Genomic DNA, 21479 nt, shown 5'->3' on the forward strand with positions numbered 1-21479 from the left:
GATGATTTTTGTTACCCACATTGACCTTTAGCGAGGACTTTTGTCGCTGTTATTGCTCATTTGGCGAAAAAACTCGTTTTTAATGGTGACCGTCCACCAAGCATGCAATGGACGACCAGCATGTTAAAGTACATGTTAAGTACCTAATGTTCAAGCACCTATGCACTACTATATATATATATATTAGAAAATGAAAACCTCCCTTATGGAAAACCCTCCCGAACCTCCAAAATGAATGCTTTATTGAATATTTGGTATTTTTTTTAATTTTGACTGATCTATATGCTTGTTTTTTAGGAATCAGTACTTGGTGCATTTGATTATGATGCATAAATAGGTTTTTATAAGTTTCAAAATCAATATAGTACAATTTTCATAAATTTTTGGGTCTCCAAATAGCATTTTTTCTATCCAAATTTCATGATCCAAGTGCCAATTTATAGTAAATCACATTTGTACAGTCAGAATTTTGAAAAAAAAACAACAAAAAAAATTCCATTGTAGGAGGATTTCATATATATATATATATATATATATATATATATATATATATATATATATATATATATTATTCCTCCTTTCAGTTTAAACCACTTTAAAAAACATTGCAGTGTCTCTTTCTCAATCTGAAAATGTAACATGTATTTACAATTGCTTTGTGTGTGTTTTTCATCAAAATAATTTAACAAAGTCGCCAATACTTGTTGCATTGTCATACTGATAATTTTTGCATTTGTGAAACCATCACACGTACACATGCAATTGATGCCCACCCACGATTTTATAATGAGAATGTAAACCATTCAGATTCAGATTAGAATAGTGAAAAGCTCATACCAGGTTGGATTCGGTAGCAAAAAATAAAAAACATATCAGCATCCGATTATAATCAAATATTGCTTTGGCTTACCAAATGCAACTAAACAGAATCAAATTAGATGAGATATCGAATAAAATCTGATTCATTTACATCCCTAATCTACAAGAATTAAAACACAAGGGCACACATTCTTAATATTATATATATTAAGGTTTAAAGTGAACATTATTAAAAAATTTACATATGTATTTATATTTATAGATTTCAAATAAATATGCTCATTGAAAAAAGCTTTTGTATTTACAACACATGATGCACAGTTTTTATTTTATTGACATATTTTTTATCTTTATGATCGGCCTAAAATTTTAATAGTATGAAATTATAATTTATATGTTAATTAGTTTTTAATAAACTAAATTCAAAAAACAAACATGCCCTTATCCGAATGACCTGTAACCAATCTAAAACCGAGATCCGAGAATGCCAACCATGGTTAGCCCTATGGCCATGGGATATCTGACCCCCCAGCTTCTTGTTACCGTGCTCCGCACAGGCATTGCGAGAAACAAATTAGTATTTGGGCTATCTTGCTGTTCCTTTAAAATCACATAGATCATACAATTTGTTAAATCACCAAAAGAATGATCGCTTTGGCAGCAGAATGGAGAGTTAAGGTCCCTATATAACTTCCAAAATGAAGGAAAAAAAGAGAAAACAAGAGGGATCGGACACCATTAATCAGCATCCATTTCTTCTTGCGCAGCCTTAGCAGCTGCCTTTGCTTGCTCTAGCAGATTATCAGGCACCTGAAGAGTGATCAAAATTTACATGAGGAACGAAATTCTTAAACAAATCAGAAAAATAACATAGAATATTACGTTTTAAGCCTCTGAATGGAAAAAGCATCACATATTTGCACTTTGCAGAATATTTTTGCTTGTATATGTAAATGGTTGCAATTCCTTAGGCAGTTCCTTTTTTTATTTTGGACTTTACTGTTCCCCAATTTTCTGTTCAGCAAGTTTTCCTGTTCATTTTCTATTTATATGGAAGAAAATTTGCTACAAAAATCAAACAGATATCTGTCAAAAAAGAAGCATCTAATGTTTGCGGTTATTGCAGCCATTCTTGCTTTCCCCAGTTGAGATTTATGGTAATGACGAAGTAATTTGTTGATAAAGTGCACAATGTTCAGTTCCCCGCGCATGGTATTTTTGTGATATCTCCATATGAACTTGTAAAAATCATCGTACCATCACCAACGGGATTTACTGTTAGAAGAGCTGGAACCGAGGCACTTGTAAGATGCCCTAGAACAAAACTACACCTAAAATTAAACACAGGAGAAGAGTTTTGAGTTGTCGCAGAATTGGAGTTAACTAAATATTTGGTAAGAGCCAGGGACTGGAGGTACACTTATTGATGGATCAGAGGACCACCGTAAAATATTCGAACATAAGTAGCCCCACAACCTAGTGATACAGCATCCAGACTCTTTCAAAATCCGAGCTGAATCAAATGGTTAGTGAATAACCATGGTTACCATAGACAGTGCATGTACACATTAAGTTCTACGTCAAATTGTGATGTGATTCATCTGCTTGGATACCACAGACACAATTCTAATGAAAGTATCACTTGATTATGGAAAATCTCACAAACAAATAACAATCAGTTATCATAGTTTTGAATTGAAGGGAAATCAGGAGAGTTATAGTATGAACTCAAAAACATACAGGGACCAACTGAGCCACAAACCAAATCTCATTTGGAGCCTCCGAGCAACATTTTTATTTCTACAACATTACAAAGTCTATTCATATTAATCTGGAGTCCAAATCAAAATCATTTTGCAAATGTTCGACCTCAGCCAGCAAATTGAAACATTTTTTATTTAGCAAGTGACAAGCAAGCCGTGCTACACACAATTATCAAAGAACTCATTAAATTTTAACATAAGGGCAAATTGTTCTAGATTACCATTCTTATCGCTCCTTTCGGTTCTGTAGTCTACAATCCTCACTATGTTATTTTTTAATAAAGTTATTTGCAACAAAAATTCCAATTTCTCAGGGTTTGGGAAAACATTATGCTTTTATAAACCATTGTTATCCTATAAGAAAAATTTAGAAAATAAAAGATATTATCTTTTAAACAGGAATTTAAAGGTATCGGTCTCATGGAACTAACAGGCTCATTCATCTTTGCCTATTTAATATTTTATTACCTTCTGGTGCTGACGGTTTGACTCATCGCAAACCCAACTCATTTCTAACTCGAAAGCTTTGTCCTTCGCCTCATCATGGACACTGTATATACTGAAATCAAGAACAGAAGATAATACACCAATATGTAAAGAGATAGGAAACAGAAAAGCAACTAATTCACAAAAGGCTTCAAAACCATTGAAAATAGTAAAAAACATGATCAAACAACATAGTAAAGGCCAAAGATTTCCACATTTTTTTTCAGACAAAGTGGCTCTAGATTGTGGTAGCATCTCTTGCAATGTAATTTAACTGCAAAACTAAACTTCTTAGAAAACTTAATAGAGGTATTTACATCTTGTTCCAAGCTTTTCTGAATGTCGACTTCGTAGGGGATCAGTCGATCACCTAGGTTTCACGGAAGCACATAAGTTGTTTGAACCAGAGTTACTGGAAGCTTCATAGATAGGTGGGAAGCGTGCTTCCCAAAAACTCGTTTCCAAAACTTGATGGGAATCTCGATCCTCCCACGTTTCGCTTATGTTTCCCACACTTTTTTTGCTTCCTATGAGCTTTTATCACGTTTCTTTTCGTGTTTACCATGTGCTTCCTTACACGCTTTTCACTCACTTCCTGTGTACTTTCTCTAACTTGGCAATCATTATTTTTAGATTTTGAGAAGAATTTAATTCTTACACTACAAAATCATGAAGTTTAAGAATCCTCATTTTTATTTTAGTTTGCATTCCCTTTTTGTTCGATTAGTATTTCGCTTCCCATTCAATCTCATATCACTTTCTTTTTTATTCCTATTTTTGTTTTTAAATTGACTTTTCGCTTCCCGCTTCTTATAAATTTAATATACCTCGCTTTTCTCTCCGCTTCTCGTTTCGTTTTCCGCTTCAACTTCCTAGTCTTGTAACATTGGTTTGAACTTTCAACAATTAGTTTTTGTAAAAGACTATCATTTCAACAGTTAAGATATATATATATATATATATATATATATATATATATATATTATACCCAAGTCAACTATTAGTTGACTTGGGGATGGCCGACTGTTGGAGTGTTGGTCCAACGGCTAGAAATTGGTCCCCCTTTCTCTCCTTTTAATCTCTCTCTTCTCCCTCTTATTCTCTATATAAATAGGTGAGTTATGTATGCACCTCATGTCATTTTATCAGTCTGGATTTTCAAAGGTTACGACATGTTGTCCCTTGTCTTGGGTTTGATTGATGGTTCATAGACCTCTGAATCAATTATGGTTTTGTTGATTCATGACTATCTATTTTTGAAACCATTAGTGTGTTTTCATTACAAGCTTTCTTACCTTGAGTGTCTTCGCCTTGTTATGCCTCTTATCTAAATGTCATTATATGTAGACAAGAGATGTTTGTTCACGCCTTTTGTGTGTGTTTTTAGCTCATCGTTGGCATTATGATTATAATTTTGCTCTAGTCGCTAGTACACTTGTTTTTTTAGTATCATTATATGTAGATAAGAGATGTTTATTTACACATTCGTGTGTGATTTTAGCCCATTGCTAACATTATGATTATGCACTTGTTCTAGTCATTGATACATTTGTTTTGAGTATCATTATATGTAGACGAGATTTTTATACACGCCTTTGAGTGTGTCTTTAGCCATTTAGTGGCTTTATGTTTATGCTCTTTGTCTAGTCGTTGATACACTTGATTTTTGAAGATTTGAGGTATAGTGAGGTGATTGCTTGTGATAGTCAAACAAGTGTTTTAATTTACGAAATTCATTCATTATGATGTATGAGATTATTTAATCTCTTCATAATTTTTCTTAAACTCATTTGCTCGCATTTTGCATTATGTTTTAGTTGCATGAAATAATTTGCTGGAGTTTATGCTTTTTCAAGCATATATTTAATAAAATATATAGTTTATACTTGTTTGTGCTGCCCTTCGCTCGCCCTTTGTATTGTCCCATAGTGGACTTGTTCTTTTGCACTTTTGTGATTATATTATGCCTTTGTATTGTCCACTCTTGGACTTGTATGTACTTTTGCACTTTGTTTTTGTAATTCTGCATACTCTATTGCATGTTTTTCTAAGCATTTCATTAGTATGTCATTAGTGGCTACTGTGTGGATCTAATTGCTCTTGAGATTGATCTCATTTTGTATTACTTTTTTTGTAAAATTGGTGCTTGTGCACTCCTATTGTTTTTGTGTGGATCCTCACTGAGATCCTTTTTTTCACTTATTTTCAAACATGTGCTCTTGAAAGATATTGGTTCATAAATTATATCTATTAATATTGGTTCATAAGTTACTTTTTCATTGGTTCTAAATTATTGCATGGTTCATTTATACATGCCTTAGTTTTGGGTTTAAATATTGCTTCTAATTGATCCATGCATATTTATGTCTTCTCTTGTGTAAAGATAATTTGTTATTTATACTCATTTATGAGTTATTTCTTCATAGTATTAATAATGATGAAAATTCATGACTATTATGCATTAATGTGTCTTTTATGATAAATGATTTTGAAAAATAAAATTTGACTTATTAAATATCTTTTATATATTGTAGGTGCTTGGTCATCCTCTCTCCATAATATATAGTTATTACTTTTAGATTACTTTTGTTTTACTCTTTACAGGCTCTCAAAATATTGGAGGCATTGATATTTCTAAAGAGAGTTCGAGCATATCAAGGAAGCTCTAGAAGCCCCTTAAAAAATTTGAATTATGAAGAACATGTTGATATCTTATGTAATGAGATTTTTTTGTGTAATTGCAAACTTACGGTGAGTCACTGTAAGTTTGAGGGGGTGTTAAGATATTATATAATATTATATATGTATATACATATACATATACATATTGTATATGTATGTATATTATATATAGAGAGAGAATCACTAGAATATGAGAACTATTATGGGAACCACTATTTTCATGGATTTTTTTATTTTTTTCTCTTGAATCTAAATCTAAATGCTTGGTTTTATGAGAACACGCTCTTAAATCATCCAATTTTGATGCAAAAATGAGATTTTTTTAAGGCTTTAAAATCAATGGCTCATATTCTTCATAAACATCGAAGCATTCAAAAATCATATTTTTCAAAAAAAATACATGATCCAATGGTTGATTTCTAGCAAATTAATCATGCCAAGCACAACCAGATGGTTGAATTTACAAAAAAAGTGTTGGAAATGCCCATATTTTCAGTTCTCATATTTTAGTTTATATATATATATATATATATATATATATATATATATATATATATATATTATACCCAAGTCAACTATTGGTTGACTTGGAGATGGCGGGTTGTTAGACTATAGACCTAGAACTACTGCTAGATTGGTCCCCCTTTCTCTCCTTTTAGTCCATCTCTTTTTCCTCTTATTCTCTATATAAAGGGTGGGTGTATGCCTTTATAGGTATGACAGAGTGATGTGCAGTATATTAGCGTTTTGTGTTTTCTGGTGTTTTATAGTGAGGCGCTTTTGTAATTTTTCATTTCTTTGTATTATTTGAATTTCATCCCTAATGAAATTGTTTATTTTTAAGTCTTGTTTTTTATGGGTATTTTTATTGTGAATTTGTATTTAACTACATTGTATTCTTGACCCATGAGACACATTTCGGAGTGCATTGGGATTTGTATCATTTTGTGACATCAACTACCAATAATCATGTCTACATGGAGAACCAAATCGCTCTAATAAGTGTTTTGTATCAACCAGGCAGATTTGATATTTTTACAACAAAAAGTAACGACCCCCCCCCCCCCCCCCCCTAGTGGAAAAAATAAAACCTTAATCTATTTCCAGATAAAGGGGAAACCGTCATAATTATAAAAGAAATCAATTTTCATCATGAACTAGAAATCAGATCTAGAACAAGGGTAGATGTTTTGTGCATTATCTTGTAACAATAAAGACCTATAACTTTTATAAGAAAATGGAAAAAAGAAATACACATAAAGGGACCTACATCTTAGCAACTTCAATAACTCCTTCCCTGCAGGTCATTTCAGACAGCTTCAACTTTTCAATCTCACTGTCCATAACAACTCAACCATGTCAGTGTAGAATTTTGACATCATGACGTACAAGCACCAGAACATGGAGCAAGTTCTCTTTTGCCTATTTTGTAATGAAAGCAAGAGAAATACAAAAGAGCCACCAAGGGCATGCAAAGATAAAAAAAGAGAGTGCACAAGTGCATAAAGGGACAAAACACAAGTCAATCAATGGCAAATACATAAGATCACAAGAGCCACCAATGGGCATATGCAAAAGAACATAAAACATAACAAATAATAGATCTTTATCGAGTTAGAATGCTTAGAAAAGCATTAGAGAAAATAGGGACAAGAGGTCCCTTTTTCATATACGACATAAGAGGGTCAAGGGAGCCCCATTATAGTCCTTGGGAGCTCCCAAGGGCTATAAATATAGCTGTTGGGGAGCCCCAACGATTTTATGGTCTAAAAGACCAAAAAGCCCCTAGATAATAGTAAATAGATAAAAATAAAGAAAAATAACAAAAAATAAAATCTGCCACTAACAGGCAGGACCTATTACAAGTATACAAGATGACCAAAGTACCCCTAAAGAGAAAAACTTATTACAAATCAATAATGATGATATATACACACATACATATATAGATATACAACATATCTATATATCTTAACATGTTTGCCATTCAATATGTATAAAAATAAATATACATAAATATATATATGTATATGCATGCTTTATGTACATATGTATGTAAGCAGAAGCATACGTTTTAGCTGCTTGCTTGCCCTTTCCAACTGCAGCTCCAAAGTACTTCTGAAATTATGTTCAGATAATGCAAGCCATAAGTTCTAGAAGAAAATTAATATAGAAAGAATATAACCCGAAAAGTGAACATGATATATTTTTTGGTCATTGGAACTGATTACTTGATACTTCACAGTTTACAAGAGACAACAAAACTCACATAGGAAACTCCTGATGGTTCAACCATGTATAATTGTGGTCCATCTCTGTCATACCCCCCAAGGATTATTCCACAACCAAATGGCCTGCATCAGTGGCAAAGCATAAAAAAGTATTATGAGTAGAAAAAAAAGAAAATTGAAATCAGCATTTGCTGTACAAAAAATAAATTTCTACAAAATAAACTCAACCTTAACCACCAATAGAGTGTGCATAAGTGCACATAACTAGCAATACGGTCTGCAAGTTCTTTAACAGGTATAGGCTCTCCATAAACACTGCAATGTTATACACACCACTCTACATTAGCATAAAATCAAGCAGAAATATGTCACGTGCGTATGGTGTTCATTTGTCTCTCAGCATAGTCATAGATATCGGTGAAATTTGGAATTTCTCACGAAAAATCAATTGCCCACACTTTTAATGTTTTAAACGCGATATCTTCAAAAACTCGCCTATATCCAAAATCTCACATTTTTCACAGATTTTTCAATAAAGAACTATAAATACGCCCCCAGCTGCACCTTTTTTTCAAGGCCCATGGAAGCCATTACACATTTAAGCATGACGGATACGCACCAACGAGGGCCATTTATAAGTGTCAACAGGGGAACACTCTCCACACACGATCGATATAAACCCATATCATTTGTTCATTGCCTTGAGAAAAAACCTGAAACTTCTCCTTGTTTGGCCCCCTTATCCCTCACCACTATGCAGCTCAATACCCCTCAGCAACTCACCTGGCCTGAATAGTCGATGAATCTCTCTCTCTCTCTCTCTCTCTCTCTCTCTCTCTCTCTCTCTCTCTCTCTCTCTCTGATTGTGAGGAGCCGGCTCCTTTTCTGTGAAAAAATGGGGAGTGGCTGTCATCCAGTTAACCCCTCCTTGTCTCTCATAAAATGGAAGAAGGGTTACTGTTGGGTGTCTTCCTGTTCCTTTCTCTCAAAAAAAGCACAAAACACAAGAACAAAAAAATAAAGGAAACAAAGCCACCCACCTGTATTTCAAAAACGAAAGACAATAAAGGCATGTGTTGATCCAATTTCTTTAACTTTTTATGAGTTAATACAAAATGTTTTCTCTTTAGTATATTAGAAAATTGATAAGACAATAAGGGCGTTGCACATTTTATCAAAATGTTTATTTTATCAACTTTGTGTTGATGTTATCACGGGTTTTGATGGCTAATTTTTCTAGATTGGCTGCTAATTAATCATAAAAAATATGTATTCTATGTTTACTGCTGTTCACTTGCAAAAATACTTAGTTGGGTGCTAATTCACCATACTTATGTTTATTGTAATTAACCATACAAAATTTTGTTTTATAATTTGTATTTGAAAACTTTGTGAATGGACTGTCAAATTCAAGGTTTGTAATCGTGATTTGGCCAATTTAATTGTGATTTTTTATTTGTAATTATAGATTGATATTCAGCATTTTATTGTATTTTTATACTGAGCTCATTTTTTTTGTGTTATTATTAATTGTTATTGATAACTTGTGAATTCTTAGTTATATAAATTATTTTTAATAATTTTAGTGCTCAAAGTGTAAAATAATGCATTTTTCTTTTCTTTTCTTTTTATTTTTATTTTTATCATTTTTATTTTTTTCTTAAATTTATCAAGAATTTCTGAGAAAAACATCTTTTCCCAAAATCTCCCAAGATTTTTCTTTATTGGGAAATTCCCAAGAACGATACTTGTGACTATGTCTCTCAGTGAGTATGCAGATTATGTGTTCAACAATACATTTTTCAGGGATATCTTGTTGGTTGGAAGAAAATCTTATGAAGCTATACAATTATGCCAAGCAACATGTACAAAATGTGTGACAGAATAATCAAGAAAGCAACGAAAGAATAAACACAACATTGCTCAGATTTTGCACCAAATTTCAGGAGAAAATTGGAAAAACAAAAGAGAAGAAATGTCTGATGAGAACTTTTACTTATAATTTAAAATGATGAAAGTAGACACGAGCACACATGTAAAAGAACCAGCTGCACTGTTGGTTCATTCACTGAAAACGGTTGAACTAAAAAGCATACTTATCATAACTAGTTGCCTCGGATTTGGCTCGAGCCACAATCTGCCTTCCATCAGCTGCCAATCCAGCCACAGCCTGTACAAAATTGCAGAAAAGATTTGCATGGATCATCACAATCACAATAAAAACAAACTCCAAACACCATCAAAATGTACTTCGTTAGAAATTGACAAAGTCCAACACCAAAGGGGAAAAAATCAATTTTGCCAAGCAAGAAAAAATGATACAAGAGCAGCTAATACATGAATTCAGGCATATTATAGTAAACAATATATATATATATATATATATATATATATATATATATATATATATATATATAAAGATGCGATTACAAAATTGAAGAGAAAATAAAAAAGAAATTCTAGAGAGAATACCATGCCAGAGTGCCGGTGCACAGAATGGATTCGCCGATTGGAACCTTCCAACATCATTTTTGAGGCTATAAGTTTCTCAACACCCTGCTTTAGTAAAGGGAGAACAAAAACAAATATCATAGAACTTGAATTGATTAGAAACAGTTACAAGAGGCATACACAGTAGCTAACGAAAAAATTTTGAACGAAAAAAAAATCAGAGATCAAACCCAAGAACAAAACGTCTTACCATGACAACCCCATCCTTGCACTTGATCCCGATCACCGTCCTGCCGAACGAATATCGTAAGAGAACAGAAAACCGAATGTAAGCGAACAGCACCAATAATGCGAGGACATTATAACAAAGACTCAACGGCGAAAACAAACTATGCCAAACCGAATAGCAACTCAACGCCCTATGCACAATGAACTTAACGAAGACAATGGACTCAGCGCTAACATTACAACGATCATCATAACCTCAAAATAATGGAGAGAAAGGAAGAAAAAGAAAACCCAAAAATACCCATCACTAGTGGCAAAAATATCGCGTACCTGTGGGAAAACAGAGTGTTTTCTACCATTTGCAGCCAAACAAAAGCCCTATAAGTTATAACGAATGGAGAAAAGAAAAAAAGCAGAGCACAACCGCCAAATCAACAGAAAATACATCCCTACCAAAAACAGTACGTCACAAACATCGCCGATATTTGAAAATATCGCGAATTTATCGTAGCGCTTTCGAATACTTATATAGCAAAAGACATGATCCTTTTAAAGTTCAATTTTAAATATCTTGCTTATCATGATATTAGTGCATGTCTACATTTATATTTTATGCATTTCAATGTATGCCGATATTTTGCTGAGATTCTCCCCAAAATGAAGAATTTTGAACAAATCGTGACGTTTTAGCTAGCAAAGATTTTCCCGAGAAAGAGACTTGTTACTTCAAGAGTAGGTGGTAGCTGTCTAACACTTTATTGGCCCACTGCTAGCTTACCGGAATTTCGAAGGATTTTATCATGTTTTCCTTAAATCTGAGAGTCCGATTCCAACATGTAGGTTTTTATGAGGTTTAAATATCGACCGTCTAAAACTTTTATAAATATTCAAGGCTTTCAATGTATGCCGATATTTTGCTGAGATTTTCCCCAAGTATCGTTTCTTAGCAAATCAACCATGCCGAACACATCTGCAGTGCCAGATTTGGGAAGGCCCTGAAAAAACAAAAAAGAAAAAGGAACAGAGGGGAGAGGGGAAAAACGGAGAGATGAAGAAGACGGGAAGAAGAGGAGGAGGAAGGGGAAATGGTTACCCGCTGTTGTCAACGGCCTTGGCAGCGTACTCGATCTGGAAGACGCGGCCGTCAGGAGAGAAGGTCGTCACCGATAGATCGTAACCCGTCCCTATGCTGCTCATCTCTCTCTCTCTCTCTCTCTCTCTCTCTCTCTCTCTCTCTCTCTCTTCTGGGCGCGCGGGAGGGAGGAGAGAGGCTTGGATCTCAAGAAACCAGAATTGGTGAAAAAGAGAGAACGAAGCAAAACAAAATGGAAAATGGAGGAGGAGAGGGGCAAGAAATATATAGATCTGCCTTTTTTCTGACGGCCCTGTCTTTTCAATAAATTACGCCGCTGTACCACCCGCCTCAGCCGGCAGACCGCCATGGATAGATCGTGGATCCTGCCCATACCCGAACAATTTGCACTCAATTACAATGTTCTCAGTATCCGTGCGTACCGGCCAGTATCCACAGAAAATCGATATGATTCACCATTGAATCGGTTATTTTTTAATAAATACAAAAATACTTAATATTGATTTTTAATATTATTTTAATGGCTTTAACATGTGTCACGTTCTGATTGACACATAATATTTTTAAATTATTTTTTAGAATGATTCACTTGAGTGTCGATTTACTGAATCGTTGGCCAACATTGGTCAGAATCAGTGTGGAACTTCACAGAATCGATCCCTTCAGACTATGAACTAAATCAGGCTGAATCGGCCAATTTCTAACCAGCCGATTTTTTAAAATTAAGCAGAATCGGCTCGTTTTGGATAGAGATTGAACCTATATGATACAACTCGGCATTAGCAACAATACTGGTAAGAATGTTTGTAATTGCACCCCTATGTGCTACATGGACATGATTGCACAAAAAATGTACATTAAGCACCCGATCGCCGTCCATCAGGTCTTGAGTCCAAACCTGACAGGCCTTGATGGAGGGTGAACGAGTGCTTAATGCATAAATATTTGTACAATCATATTGCACCCTATCTTTTCAAAGATAAGGATGAGCAATGGACTAGGTTTGGAGGCATGTTTAAAGCTCAACAACCATGATTGCTGAGATTAGGGATGGCAGTGGATCGGGGCAAAACAGGGACCCCTGTCCTTCTTTGCCCTGTTTGGATCAGGGATGAAGGACATAAAATGGGGGATGACGGTTAAAATCAAAACTTGTGTGGGGGCGAATGGAGGTAGGAATGGACTTACCCTTTTTCCCGCCTTTGCCCGGTCCCATCTCCTATCTAAAATACCTTTTTTGAGAAACAGGGCTCCGCCACACCTCGCCTTGTTTGAACCCGAGATGGAGGACATGAAACAGAGATGGAGGTTAAAATAAAAACCCGTGCGAAGATGACGACGGGGATGAAGGGCAGAATTTTGAGACAGGGTGGAGGTGGAGACCTTGTCGCCCGCCTCTACCCCGGTCCAATGTCATCCCTATTTGGGACTGATTATTATTGGACCGGACTCCACCAAAATTCTAATTGGGTCTATCCGGGCCTGGCATTTTACAAGCTGGGCTGGGTCAGGCCCGATTCTTATTGGGCTTGGGCTGCATATTGCAGCCCAGAAAGGCCGCACCCGCACATATGACCAGATGCCCACCTTTAGCTACAGCCTCACCATAGCAACTAAAGTCTAAAAATCCAGGTTAAAATGTTTTTAGGACTGACAGTAAATGCTGCAGGCAAAGCCAGCGACTAGGTCTATGATCCTGGGGTGGTTTCTCCAATTTAAAAAAAAAATTGTTCTTAGGAAATGAACATTTGAACATATTCGATAGCGTTTCATGAGTTTCAAACTCATGCAAATGAGAAAGTGAATCTCATTGGCATTGACTAACAAACATCAAAAAATGATTGATAAGAAACTAACTTTAATTTACAAAGGCAAATGTGAGTCGTGTTATAGTTTACTCGAGAATCAAAATGGCATGAGTCCTGTGATTCTGATTCATATGAATCCAAATCAAATGTATTCTCATGTAACTTTCCAAACCAAACCTTTTGGACATAACTTTTCAATCTCAAATGACTAAAATGGAAGAGTTTCATACGATTCATGTCTAGTAGAAGTCAATTGGTCTGTTTATAAGAACCGCTTCATCATAGAACCAACCCCACAATAAGAATTCGAAAAAATTTCCATATGCAACTTTATATAGATCATCTATTACTGATTGAGCACAGTTTTCATTTTTTATTTACCAAATAAATTGAAAGCAACCACTAGGTTCTACCGATCCTATACCTTCTCTTAATATCTATAATTACACAGCAAACGTGCCAAAAAAACACAGATGAGAATCAAACTTTTGATTAAAAAAACTAGAAATAAAAGACCATTCACCAAAGCCACAAAACCCGTTGCATGAAGAAACTTGAGAAAGAAAACCAGCAAAGAGAAACGACAGTGCCAAATCTTCTTATCGGGAAAATCCTCTCCGACGAAAGGCCTCGTGAAATATTGGAAATTATTTTCTCCAAAAACTTGGACATATATATAAAAGCACCAAAAAGTATAAACCTATAAAAATATAAAGAAACATATAAGCAATATAATAAATATTAACAAATTTTCTTTTGTTACTTTCATGCAACGGTAGTTCAAGGATATATTGAAGCACAATGTTTCTAAGATTGGCAATATTTTGAAAAAACTCGTGTATATCAACATATTTATTTTTGAAATTAATATCGTGTTAAGATTACGATATTTTGAAGCATTGTTAGTTACTTAGGAAGAAACCATGAAAGACATTCTCTCACTCGAGCTGGAATTCTGGCAAACACGGTGAAGAGCCCTTCAATATTGTGAACAAAATCACAAGGCTCTCTCAATCACGAAATCTGAGAATACCAGAAGGGCTGCACAGAGAACAAGGGCATGACATGAAACAGTTCAGCTTTGGCACAGTATTTGACTTTGTCTGAACTCTTATCCGGTCCATTCAGTTACTTCGTCCAACCTACTCGGCAAAGGAGAGCAACCCCTTTCTCCCTCTATTCCTCCAAAGAAGAGGGAGGTTTTCTAACCTTAATTTTCTTATTACACAAACAAGGAAAATATTTTCATTTGAAAAAATTATCATGTTCACAACTTCTCTCAAAGGCAAAATGTTTCAGTTTTTTTCTTGCTTCCAAACGTATCTTCAAAGCCTTGTCACATAACCAGGTGTGTGGAGGCCTTGTGGGCAATCCCTCTTAGTACCTTTTACATCATAAACAAGTGGCAGAAAGAATTTAGAGAGAAAAAACTGAGTAAAAACATGCAAACACAAACAAGATTCAACAGCAAGAAAATCAGAACAGGGTTCATCAACTCAATTAATCTTCCAAATTCTGAAGACAAAAACATCTATACGACCTTCAGTACCTACTAAAATTTCTGCTGTCATTCAAAATCATGGCATAGCACCAAAGACGAAAATAAAAACAATACAAGCTGAACTCATAGCAATGGAATTTTCAAGAACTGCTGCCTCACTTCTTCTTCCCAGCCTTTGCCGCATCTCCAGCCTTGGTCTGAAAAATGTAAGACGATTAGAATATGAATGATATGGAATGCCTTTGAAGAAAAGTCTCAAGTGTGATCATTTTTCTCACCTTCTTGACACCACGGACTTTCTTGGACCTGTTCTTCCGTTCCTTGACCTGCTTCCTAGATTTCTCCACCTTTGTGGCCAGACCATTCTACATATCACAGATTTCAATCAGAAAGGAACCCTTGAGAAAAAAATGAGATGAAAGATGGCTTTTCATGCTATACAATATTTTTCTCATCACACTGGACCAAGTGAGCACATTACAGGAAGTTCTAGAAAGAAATGAACCCACAAATTGCACTGCTCACAAAAAGGAGAGGAAACTCCATATGCATGTTTGGAATCAATAACTTATCCAGACACTTCCTAATACCCTAGAGCTCACAACCCATGAAGAGTATATGCAATTTTCAAATAAAGAGATACACAAAACCATCAATGGAAGTTTGTCAGTTGAGCCTTTCCAAAGAAAGGAAACTAAAGGAATTGGAAAAAAAAGTCCCATCCACAACCTGAGAGGAGGAAAGAGATCAGAAAACCACCGGATCCCACCATTGTCAACTCAAATCAGCTTTCTAAAGTCTAATTACGCATCTAGGGAGGAGACAACTGACAAACAATAGAGAGTCTCCATCTAGTTAAGAAAGTCAAATTTCTATCAACTAGGGCATAAATGATCTCACTGGTTCAGTTCTAAAAGAATGCAACAGGATAACTAGAGATGGAGCAACGTAGATATGCAAAAGTTAATGTTGCAGACAGGATACACATGGATAGGTTTGATCAGTTTTCTGATCCAATGAATCTCACTGTCAATTATTGCACAAGATAGAAGTTCTTATCACGGGAAAATGAGATAAATATATCAGCAAGCCATTTATACATCAGCCATCGAACAAATTCATTCCATGAAGCAACAACTCAAGAATGGTCCGAAAATCCAACTAATTGAACAAAAAGCATGAAAGAAGCATAAAGCTAAATTAGGCAGGACATAAATCATAAAGTGATTTAAAAGATAAAGGTATCAAAAGTAAACAATGAAAAAGCAAAACAAAACATCTTTTTATGATATTTTCTCAATTTAATTGTAGAATAGTGGATCTCAAAGAACTAGGGCTATTTTTCCTCCGTAAGCATGATAATCACAGTGTAACAACAAAAAGAAGCGGCGAGGAAATAAACTGAGACAAACAAACAAACCATTCTAGAGCAACATAAAAGCTCAATTGTGAGACAAGATTTAGGAAGTTATATATAATGAATTCCACTTAAACATCAACCAGGAATTCCATGTTGAAACTGCAAAGCAATAACCAATTTTAATACTTAAAGTTGGCATGATTGGTTTCTTTCCATCTATATTAATTGTTTAGTTTCTTTGTCAAATTATCAGAGATTCAAGGTTTTATGGCAAATGAAGAGGCCACACCATTTGAAAGATGGCTTCTACACCTTCCCCCGGTTGTCACCCATCCAATTACTAAGCCACAACTAGGGAGATTTAACATAAAACCAAATCATCTCCCTTATCATTCTCTATGATTCATTGTGTGGTTTCTTCTTTTGCAGGCATGTTTATATAGTATTACATAGATACCACCATAAATATAGTACATAGATGCATGCAAACATATGCACATGGCCACACACACACACACATAGAACTAAATGCCCAGACCAAGCCAAGGAGCCTACTCCAAAGCGCCCTGATAAATGATGATCAGACAAGATTCAGCTTTTTCTGAACCCTGAAATGCTGGGTTTTGGTTTGGGTTACAGATCTGACCAACCCACCACTAAAGATATGGCATAAATAATAATAGAAAAATAGCCACAACATAACCACAATACTATACAGTAGTAGGTACTCTTGTTCAGATCTAACGAAACATGTGTTTAGCATGATTTATCTACCATGTTAATAGGTATAATCATCTCCAACAACAGATGGGTTTCAATCTGGAAGATAGTGAATGGCTGACAATTTATGGAGTTGAGGATGGTTTAAAATTGACATAAACATCATGTTTGAATCACCTTTAATACATGAAAATAACTAATAAATCATGCTAAATGCTATGTCACATAGGTGCGGGTGCGGGCACAGGTGCGGATGCGGCACTTTAAAAAAACTTGGGTGCGGGGAGGATATATATATATATATATATTAACAGTTTTAAGTTAACACTATGTGTATTTGTATGCATTTATGTATTTATATATATATATATAATATAGATGAAAATGGACTTGATTAGGGTTAACTGAATCTACTTTTGAATAGAAATGGACCTCAGTTTGGTTGACTTCACCTAACACAAAGGAAGTTGTGTCCAAGTGTTGCACCTGCCTGGGCACGGGTGTGGTGCCCTGTTAGAAGAGTCCATGTGACAGGCTAAATGTGATTCAAAAGTCAGATTTTGCCTTTGGAGACTACATCTATGTCAGATATCCATTTGACACAGGCACAGACTGATTTAAACCCAATGTCTAATAAGTAGGTCGGATTCATCAATACCATAATAGAGTTAGTCGGGTTTGAGAACTAACATGTCACATCAAAACAATAACCCAGTGCAGCAAAAAATACTTAAGATGCACAAAAACATAAACGAAAATGAGTCCAAAGGAGGTTCAGAAACATGGAAAGAGTTTCTAAGACCACAAAAACAACACTCGTTACCACTATAGAGTATATGAAGAAAAGAAAAATACAATAAAACCACAAGTATTTGTGCAACAATAATTGAAAGTGTCACTAATGACACTATATAATTTCATCTCCATTCAGAAGCAGGACTTGTCACCTTGAAAAGTTTTCTTTTTCTTTTGTTTAAAAAAAATGTTAGAAAAAAATAGTCAAATGCATGGAGTCAAGAATAACCAAAAATTAGAATCAGACGCAACACAAAAATATCCTAGCAATATATTTCAGAGACAGCACTGTGACACCAACTAAAAAGTCTAAAATCCTGCTACAATCCCTGCACAGAAGCATGATTTACAGAACCAGAAACAGAACAAGGCCAACTACACCACGCCCACATTCATATAAATAAACCCAACAACATGGGAAACCAATTCAATGTACCATTCAAATTATTCTAGCATCTTTATTTGCAACTTGCAAGTCATGCATCACCATTAAATCTTGCATCATTGATTGATTGAGACAACAGTTTATCACTCTTTATTACAAGGAAAAGTCGAGAAATGGAGGTACCATGATAGTTCTTAAGATAGAAACTAACTGCACAACAAGGGACTTGGAACAAGAGCTAGACAGACAGATTTGAACATCACCCAAACAGAATCATGTAAATTGCAATATCATCAACTAGAAACGGGCCAAATTAGTCAAAGAATCTAGGTAACATCCTCGGACGAAATAATGTCACACGTGAAAAAGGCAAAAAAGAAAAAAAGGTTACAGCAGTGATCCTCTCCTTAGGCTGCTCGCATGAATGTGCTTCATTTTTAAGACAAACATCCCATAAACAACGGATAAGAATCGTATCTCAACAGGGCATAATATTTTCTTGCATAGTATTTTAAGCGGCTATCTGACTAAGAAGTATGCTTCTGCCGTGCCAGAGCAGTAAAAGAGTTTATTAGTTCGGCGTCATCAGAAGAGAGTGGTGAGATTTTTGCGTTATATGTTACCTAGCAAGATTATACTTCACGAGGGTACCTAAACTCCTCACGTTTGTAGTATAGATTTCTCGATATTTTGCTTCTCAATTTATTCACTGCCGATTTTCCCAAATTAACCATCAGAAAAAATGGAGTGAATGACTCTGCCCCCACTTCTCCATTCCTTAGCAATCAGATGAGAGCCACCCACATTAGAAAAATGACAGAACATGAGATATACGAACCACAATTTGATAAACATAGGTCACTTGACTACTTGGGGTTAGGTTAGATTAGAGGAGAGACTTTCCAGGAAACCCTAACCCCCAATATTCAAAACAAAACCTCATCTCGATCCTCTTGAAAATCGACGATATTGAAAAGTCAATCGAGATAGCAGCACCATTAATAAGCAGCACGAAAGAGGAGTAAAAAAAAGGAATAAGGCAAAGGAAAAAACGAAGCAATCAACGAAACCCGATCCAAGCCAGAAAGGGGAAAATCTAAGAAAGCATTACCCTGATGAGCCTGTACTTGGGCTCGTACTTCTTCGCGTTCTCGACAGTGTCGTAGATCAACCCGAACCCCGTCGATTTGCCGCCTCCGAAGTGCGTCCGGAACTTGAAGACGAAGATGGTGTTGGAGTCGCGGACTTCGTACATCTTCGCCAACTTCTCCTTCAATTCCGCCTTCACAAACAGGGAATCAAAAAATCTTTCTAAAGAGAGCCATTCGAGGAACTCAAAAAATCCAGCAACGAAGGGAAGGAAGGAAGGAAGTATACCTTTGAAACATTCGCTCTGCCAGGATGCAGAACGTCGATCACCTAAAAGGATCAGAAAAGAAAGAACACACAAATGAGAAAAAGAAGAAAGAGGAACTCAGAAACACGAAGAAGAAGCTCACGAATTGCTTGCGGGCGAGGAGCCTGTTGGTCATGAATTTCCTCGTACGGATGGTGACCGCCTTAGTGTCCGCCATTGTCAAGCCTCGGGGGAGAAGGACGACGATCAGGAATATGAAGAACCCTACAAAAACCCTGAAACCAAAAGGAGAAAACGAGGCTCAGCTGCTCCGTGCACAAGCGATTATAAGAGAGGAGGGTAAGGAAGGAAACCCTAGCGGAAGCCTTCGATCAGAAACTGGATTCGGATCGTTGATCTCGTCGTCACCGGGTCTCCAGTTTAAGTGACCCACAGCCACAGGCATGTAAATGGGTCGGACTCCAGTCAGAAGTCAATACCCAATCTGATCTAATCGGATCCGAAATTGGATGGCATCGCCAACTTAAAATCCGACATTTACACGTATTCTGATTCGTATCTTACTCGGACTCAGACTTGGGCTCGGATGAAAAACTCAATATTGACTCCTAATTGGATCCTACTAATCGGATTCAGGTAACTCATTATTTGGATGAATCATTTATTGGGGTAGAAAATTATTTTGTATTTTTTTTTCAACAGGTCTTTGATCCTATCGGCGATTTCTCTGTGTAAATATAAAAAAAAATATACCATCATCGGATAATCGCCAGCAATGGCCTTCAGGAGGGCTTGGGGGTGTCAATGGGTCCGATTTGACCAGGCTCCGATCAGTACCAAACACTATGGTCTCATCATTTGGTGGTAAAGAAGGATGTTCGATTAAAATCCAAAGATCTTAAGATCTGTAAATTTTCAGCGGTAAAAAATCAAAAAATATATATTATTTTACCCATTCGGGTTCATGTAATCCTAGAGGACCGAAGTATGTTTTTCTATGTGGATTCCGTTGGACCCAGTTCCAGACCCACTAACACTTCAAACTCAGTTCCAGGTCTGACCCGTTGACACTCCTAAATAGAGCTATCAATGGGTCATGTTTGTACTAGGTACCAACTCAACCCTAGGCAAATTCTTTAGTATGATCATAAAAAGCACAAACCCAAAAAAATATTCAAGTTGACCCGAAGCCAACTAAGTATTATGTTGGTCAGGTTTGGGTTATGATTTTTTTTGGATATCCAACCCGACCTGGCTTGACTTGAGCGTTTATGTGAACTAGAAATATAGGAAAAAAAACAAAAAACAATCCTCAATCCAATCAAAAGGGTGACATGGTGATCATAAAATCTAGAAATATAGGAGAAAAAAAAAACAATACCTACCTAACCTCCTCTTAGAGAGAGGGAGCTAATTTTAATCTAGTAGCTCTAATAAAATTAACTATAACCTTAAGTAACTTCCAATTAATTTTATTTACACTCTCTCTCTCTCTCTCTCTCTCTCTCTTAGTGATCTTCCACTCCCTCCTGCTGATGCTACCTGGGCAAGCGGCTTTGGCGTGAGCCCATTTTATCTGTCTAATGTTCTTTTCTCTTGTGCTTTCTTTATTTGTTTGGGCTTTTGTTCTTGTTCAGTTCATGGGTTCAACATTTTGTTGATCTTCATGAGTGGTAATGCCGAATTACTTTCGTCTCTCTCTCTCTCATTACCCATTGGAGTTTAACTTTGGTACTTTTGTTAAGGTTTTCAGATATCTCTCTCTTTCTTTCGTAACGTAACATACCTCTCTCCAACGTT

The 21479-nt window shown here is 35.7% G+C and overlaps 2 protein-coding genes across 3 annotated transcripts; both read right to left on the bottom strand.

Moving 5' to 3' along the window:
• Positions 1 to 1393: 1393 nt before the first annotated feature.
• Positions 1394 to 11980, bottom strand: LOC149819659 (proteasome subunit alpha type-3). 2 transcript variants are annotated; one of them, XM_089983067.1, is made up of 10 exons: positions 11754 to 11980; positions 10683 to 10722; positions 10454 to 10537; positions 10078 to 10151; positions 8210 to 8296; positions 8020 to 8104; positions 7822 to 7868; positions 7021 to 7086; positions 3051 to 3141; positions 1394 to 1629 (listed from the first exon to the last, which is right to left on the bottom strand). In XM_089983067.1, exons 1-10 carry the CDS (start codon positions 11855 to 11857, stop codon positions 1558 to 1560), a joined length of 750 nt encoding a protein of 249 aa, XP_089839193.1. In that variant the 5' UTR covers positions 11858 to 11980; the 3' UTR covers positions 1394 to 1557. The 2 variants fall into 2 exon arrangements, with proteins under 2 accessions (XP_089839193.1, XP_089839192.1); XM_089983066.1 differs by lacking the exon at positions 7021 to 7086.
• A 3054-nt stretch (positions 11981 to 15034) lies between these two features.
• Positions 15035 to 19997, bottom strand: LOC149819660 (small ribosomal subunit protein eS24z). Its single transcript, XM_089982556.1, has 5 exons — positions 19822 to 19997; positions 19700 to 19741; positions 19434 to 19604; positions 15341 to 15427; positions 15035 to 15259 (listed from the first exon to the last, which is right to left on the bottom strand). The coding sequence occupies exons 1-5, from the start codon at positions 19894 to 19896 to the stop codon at positions 15218 to 15220; spliced, it is 417 nt and encodes a 138-aa protein (XP_089838682.1). The 5' UTR covers positions 19897 to 19997; the 3' UTR covers positions 15035 to 15217.
• Positions 19998 to 21479: the final 1482 nt, after the last annotated feature.

This window comes from Nuphar pumila, chromosome 12 (assembly GCF_984573655.1).
Source record: "Nuphar pumila chromosome 12, dmNupPumi1.hap1.1, whole genome shotgun sequence".
Lineage (NCBI taxonomy): Eukaryota > Viridiplantae > Streptophyta > Magnoliopsida > Nymphaeales > Nymphaeaceae > Nuphar > Nuphar pumila.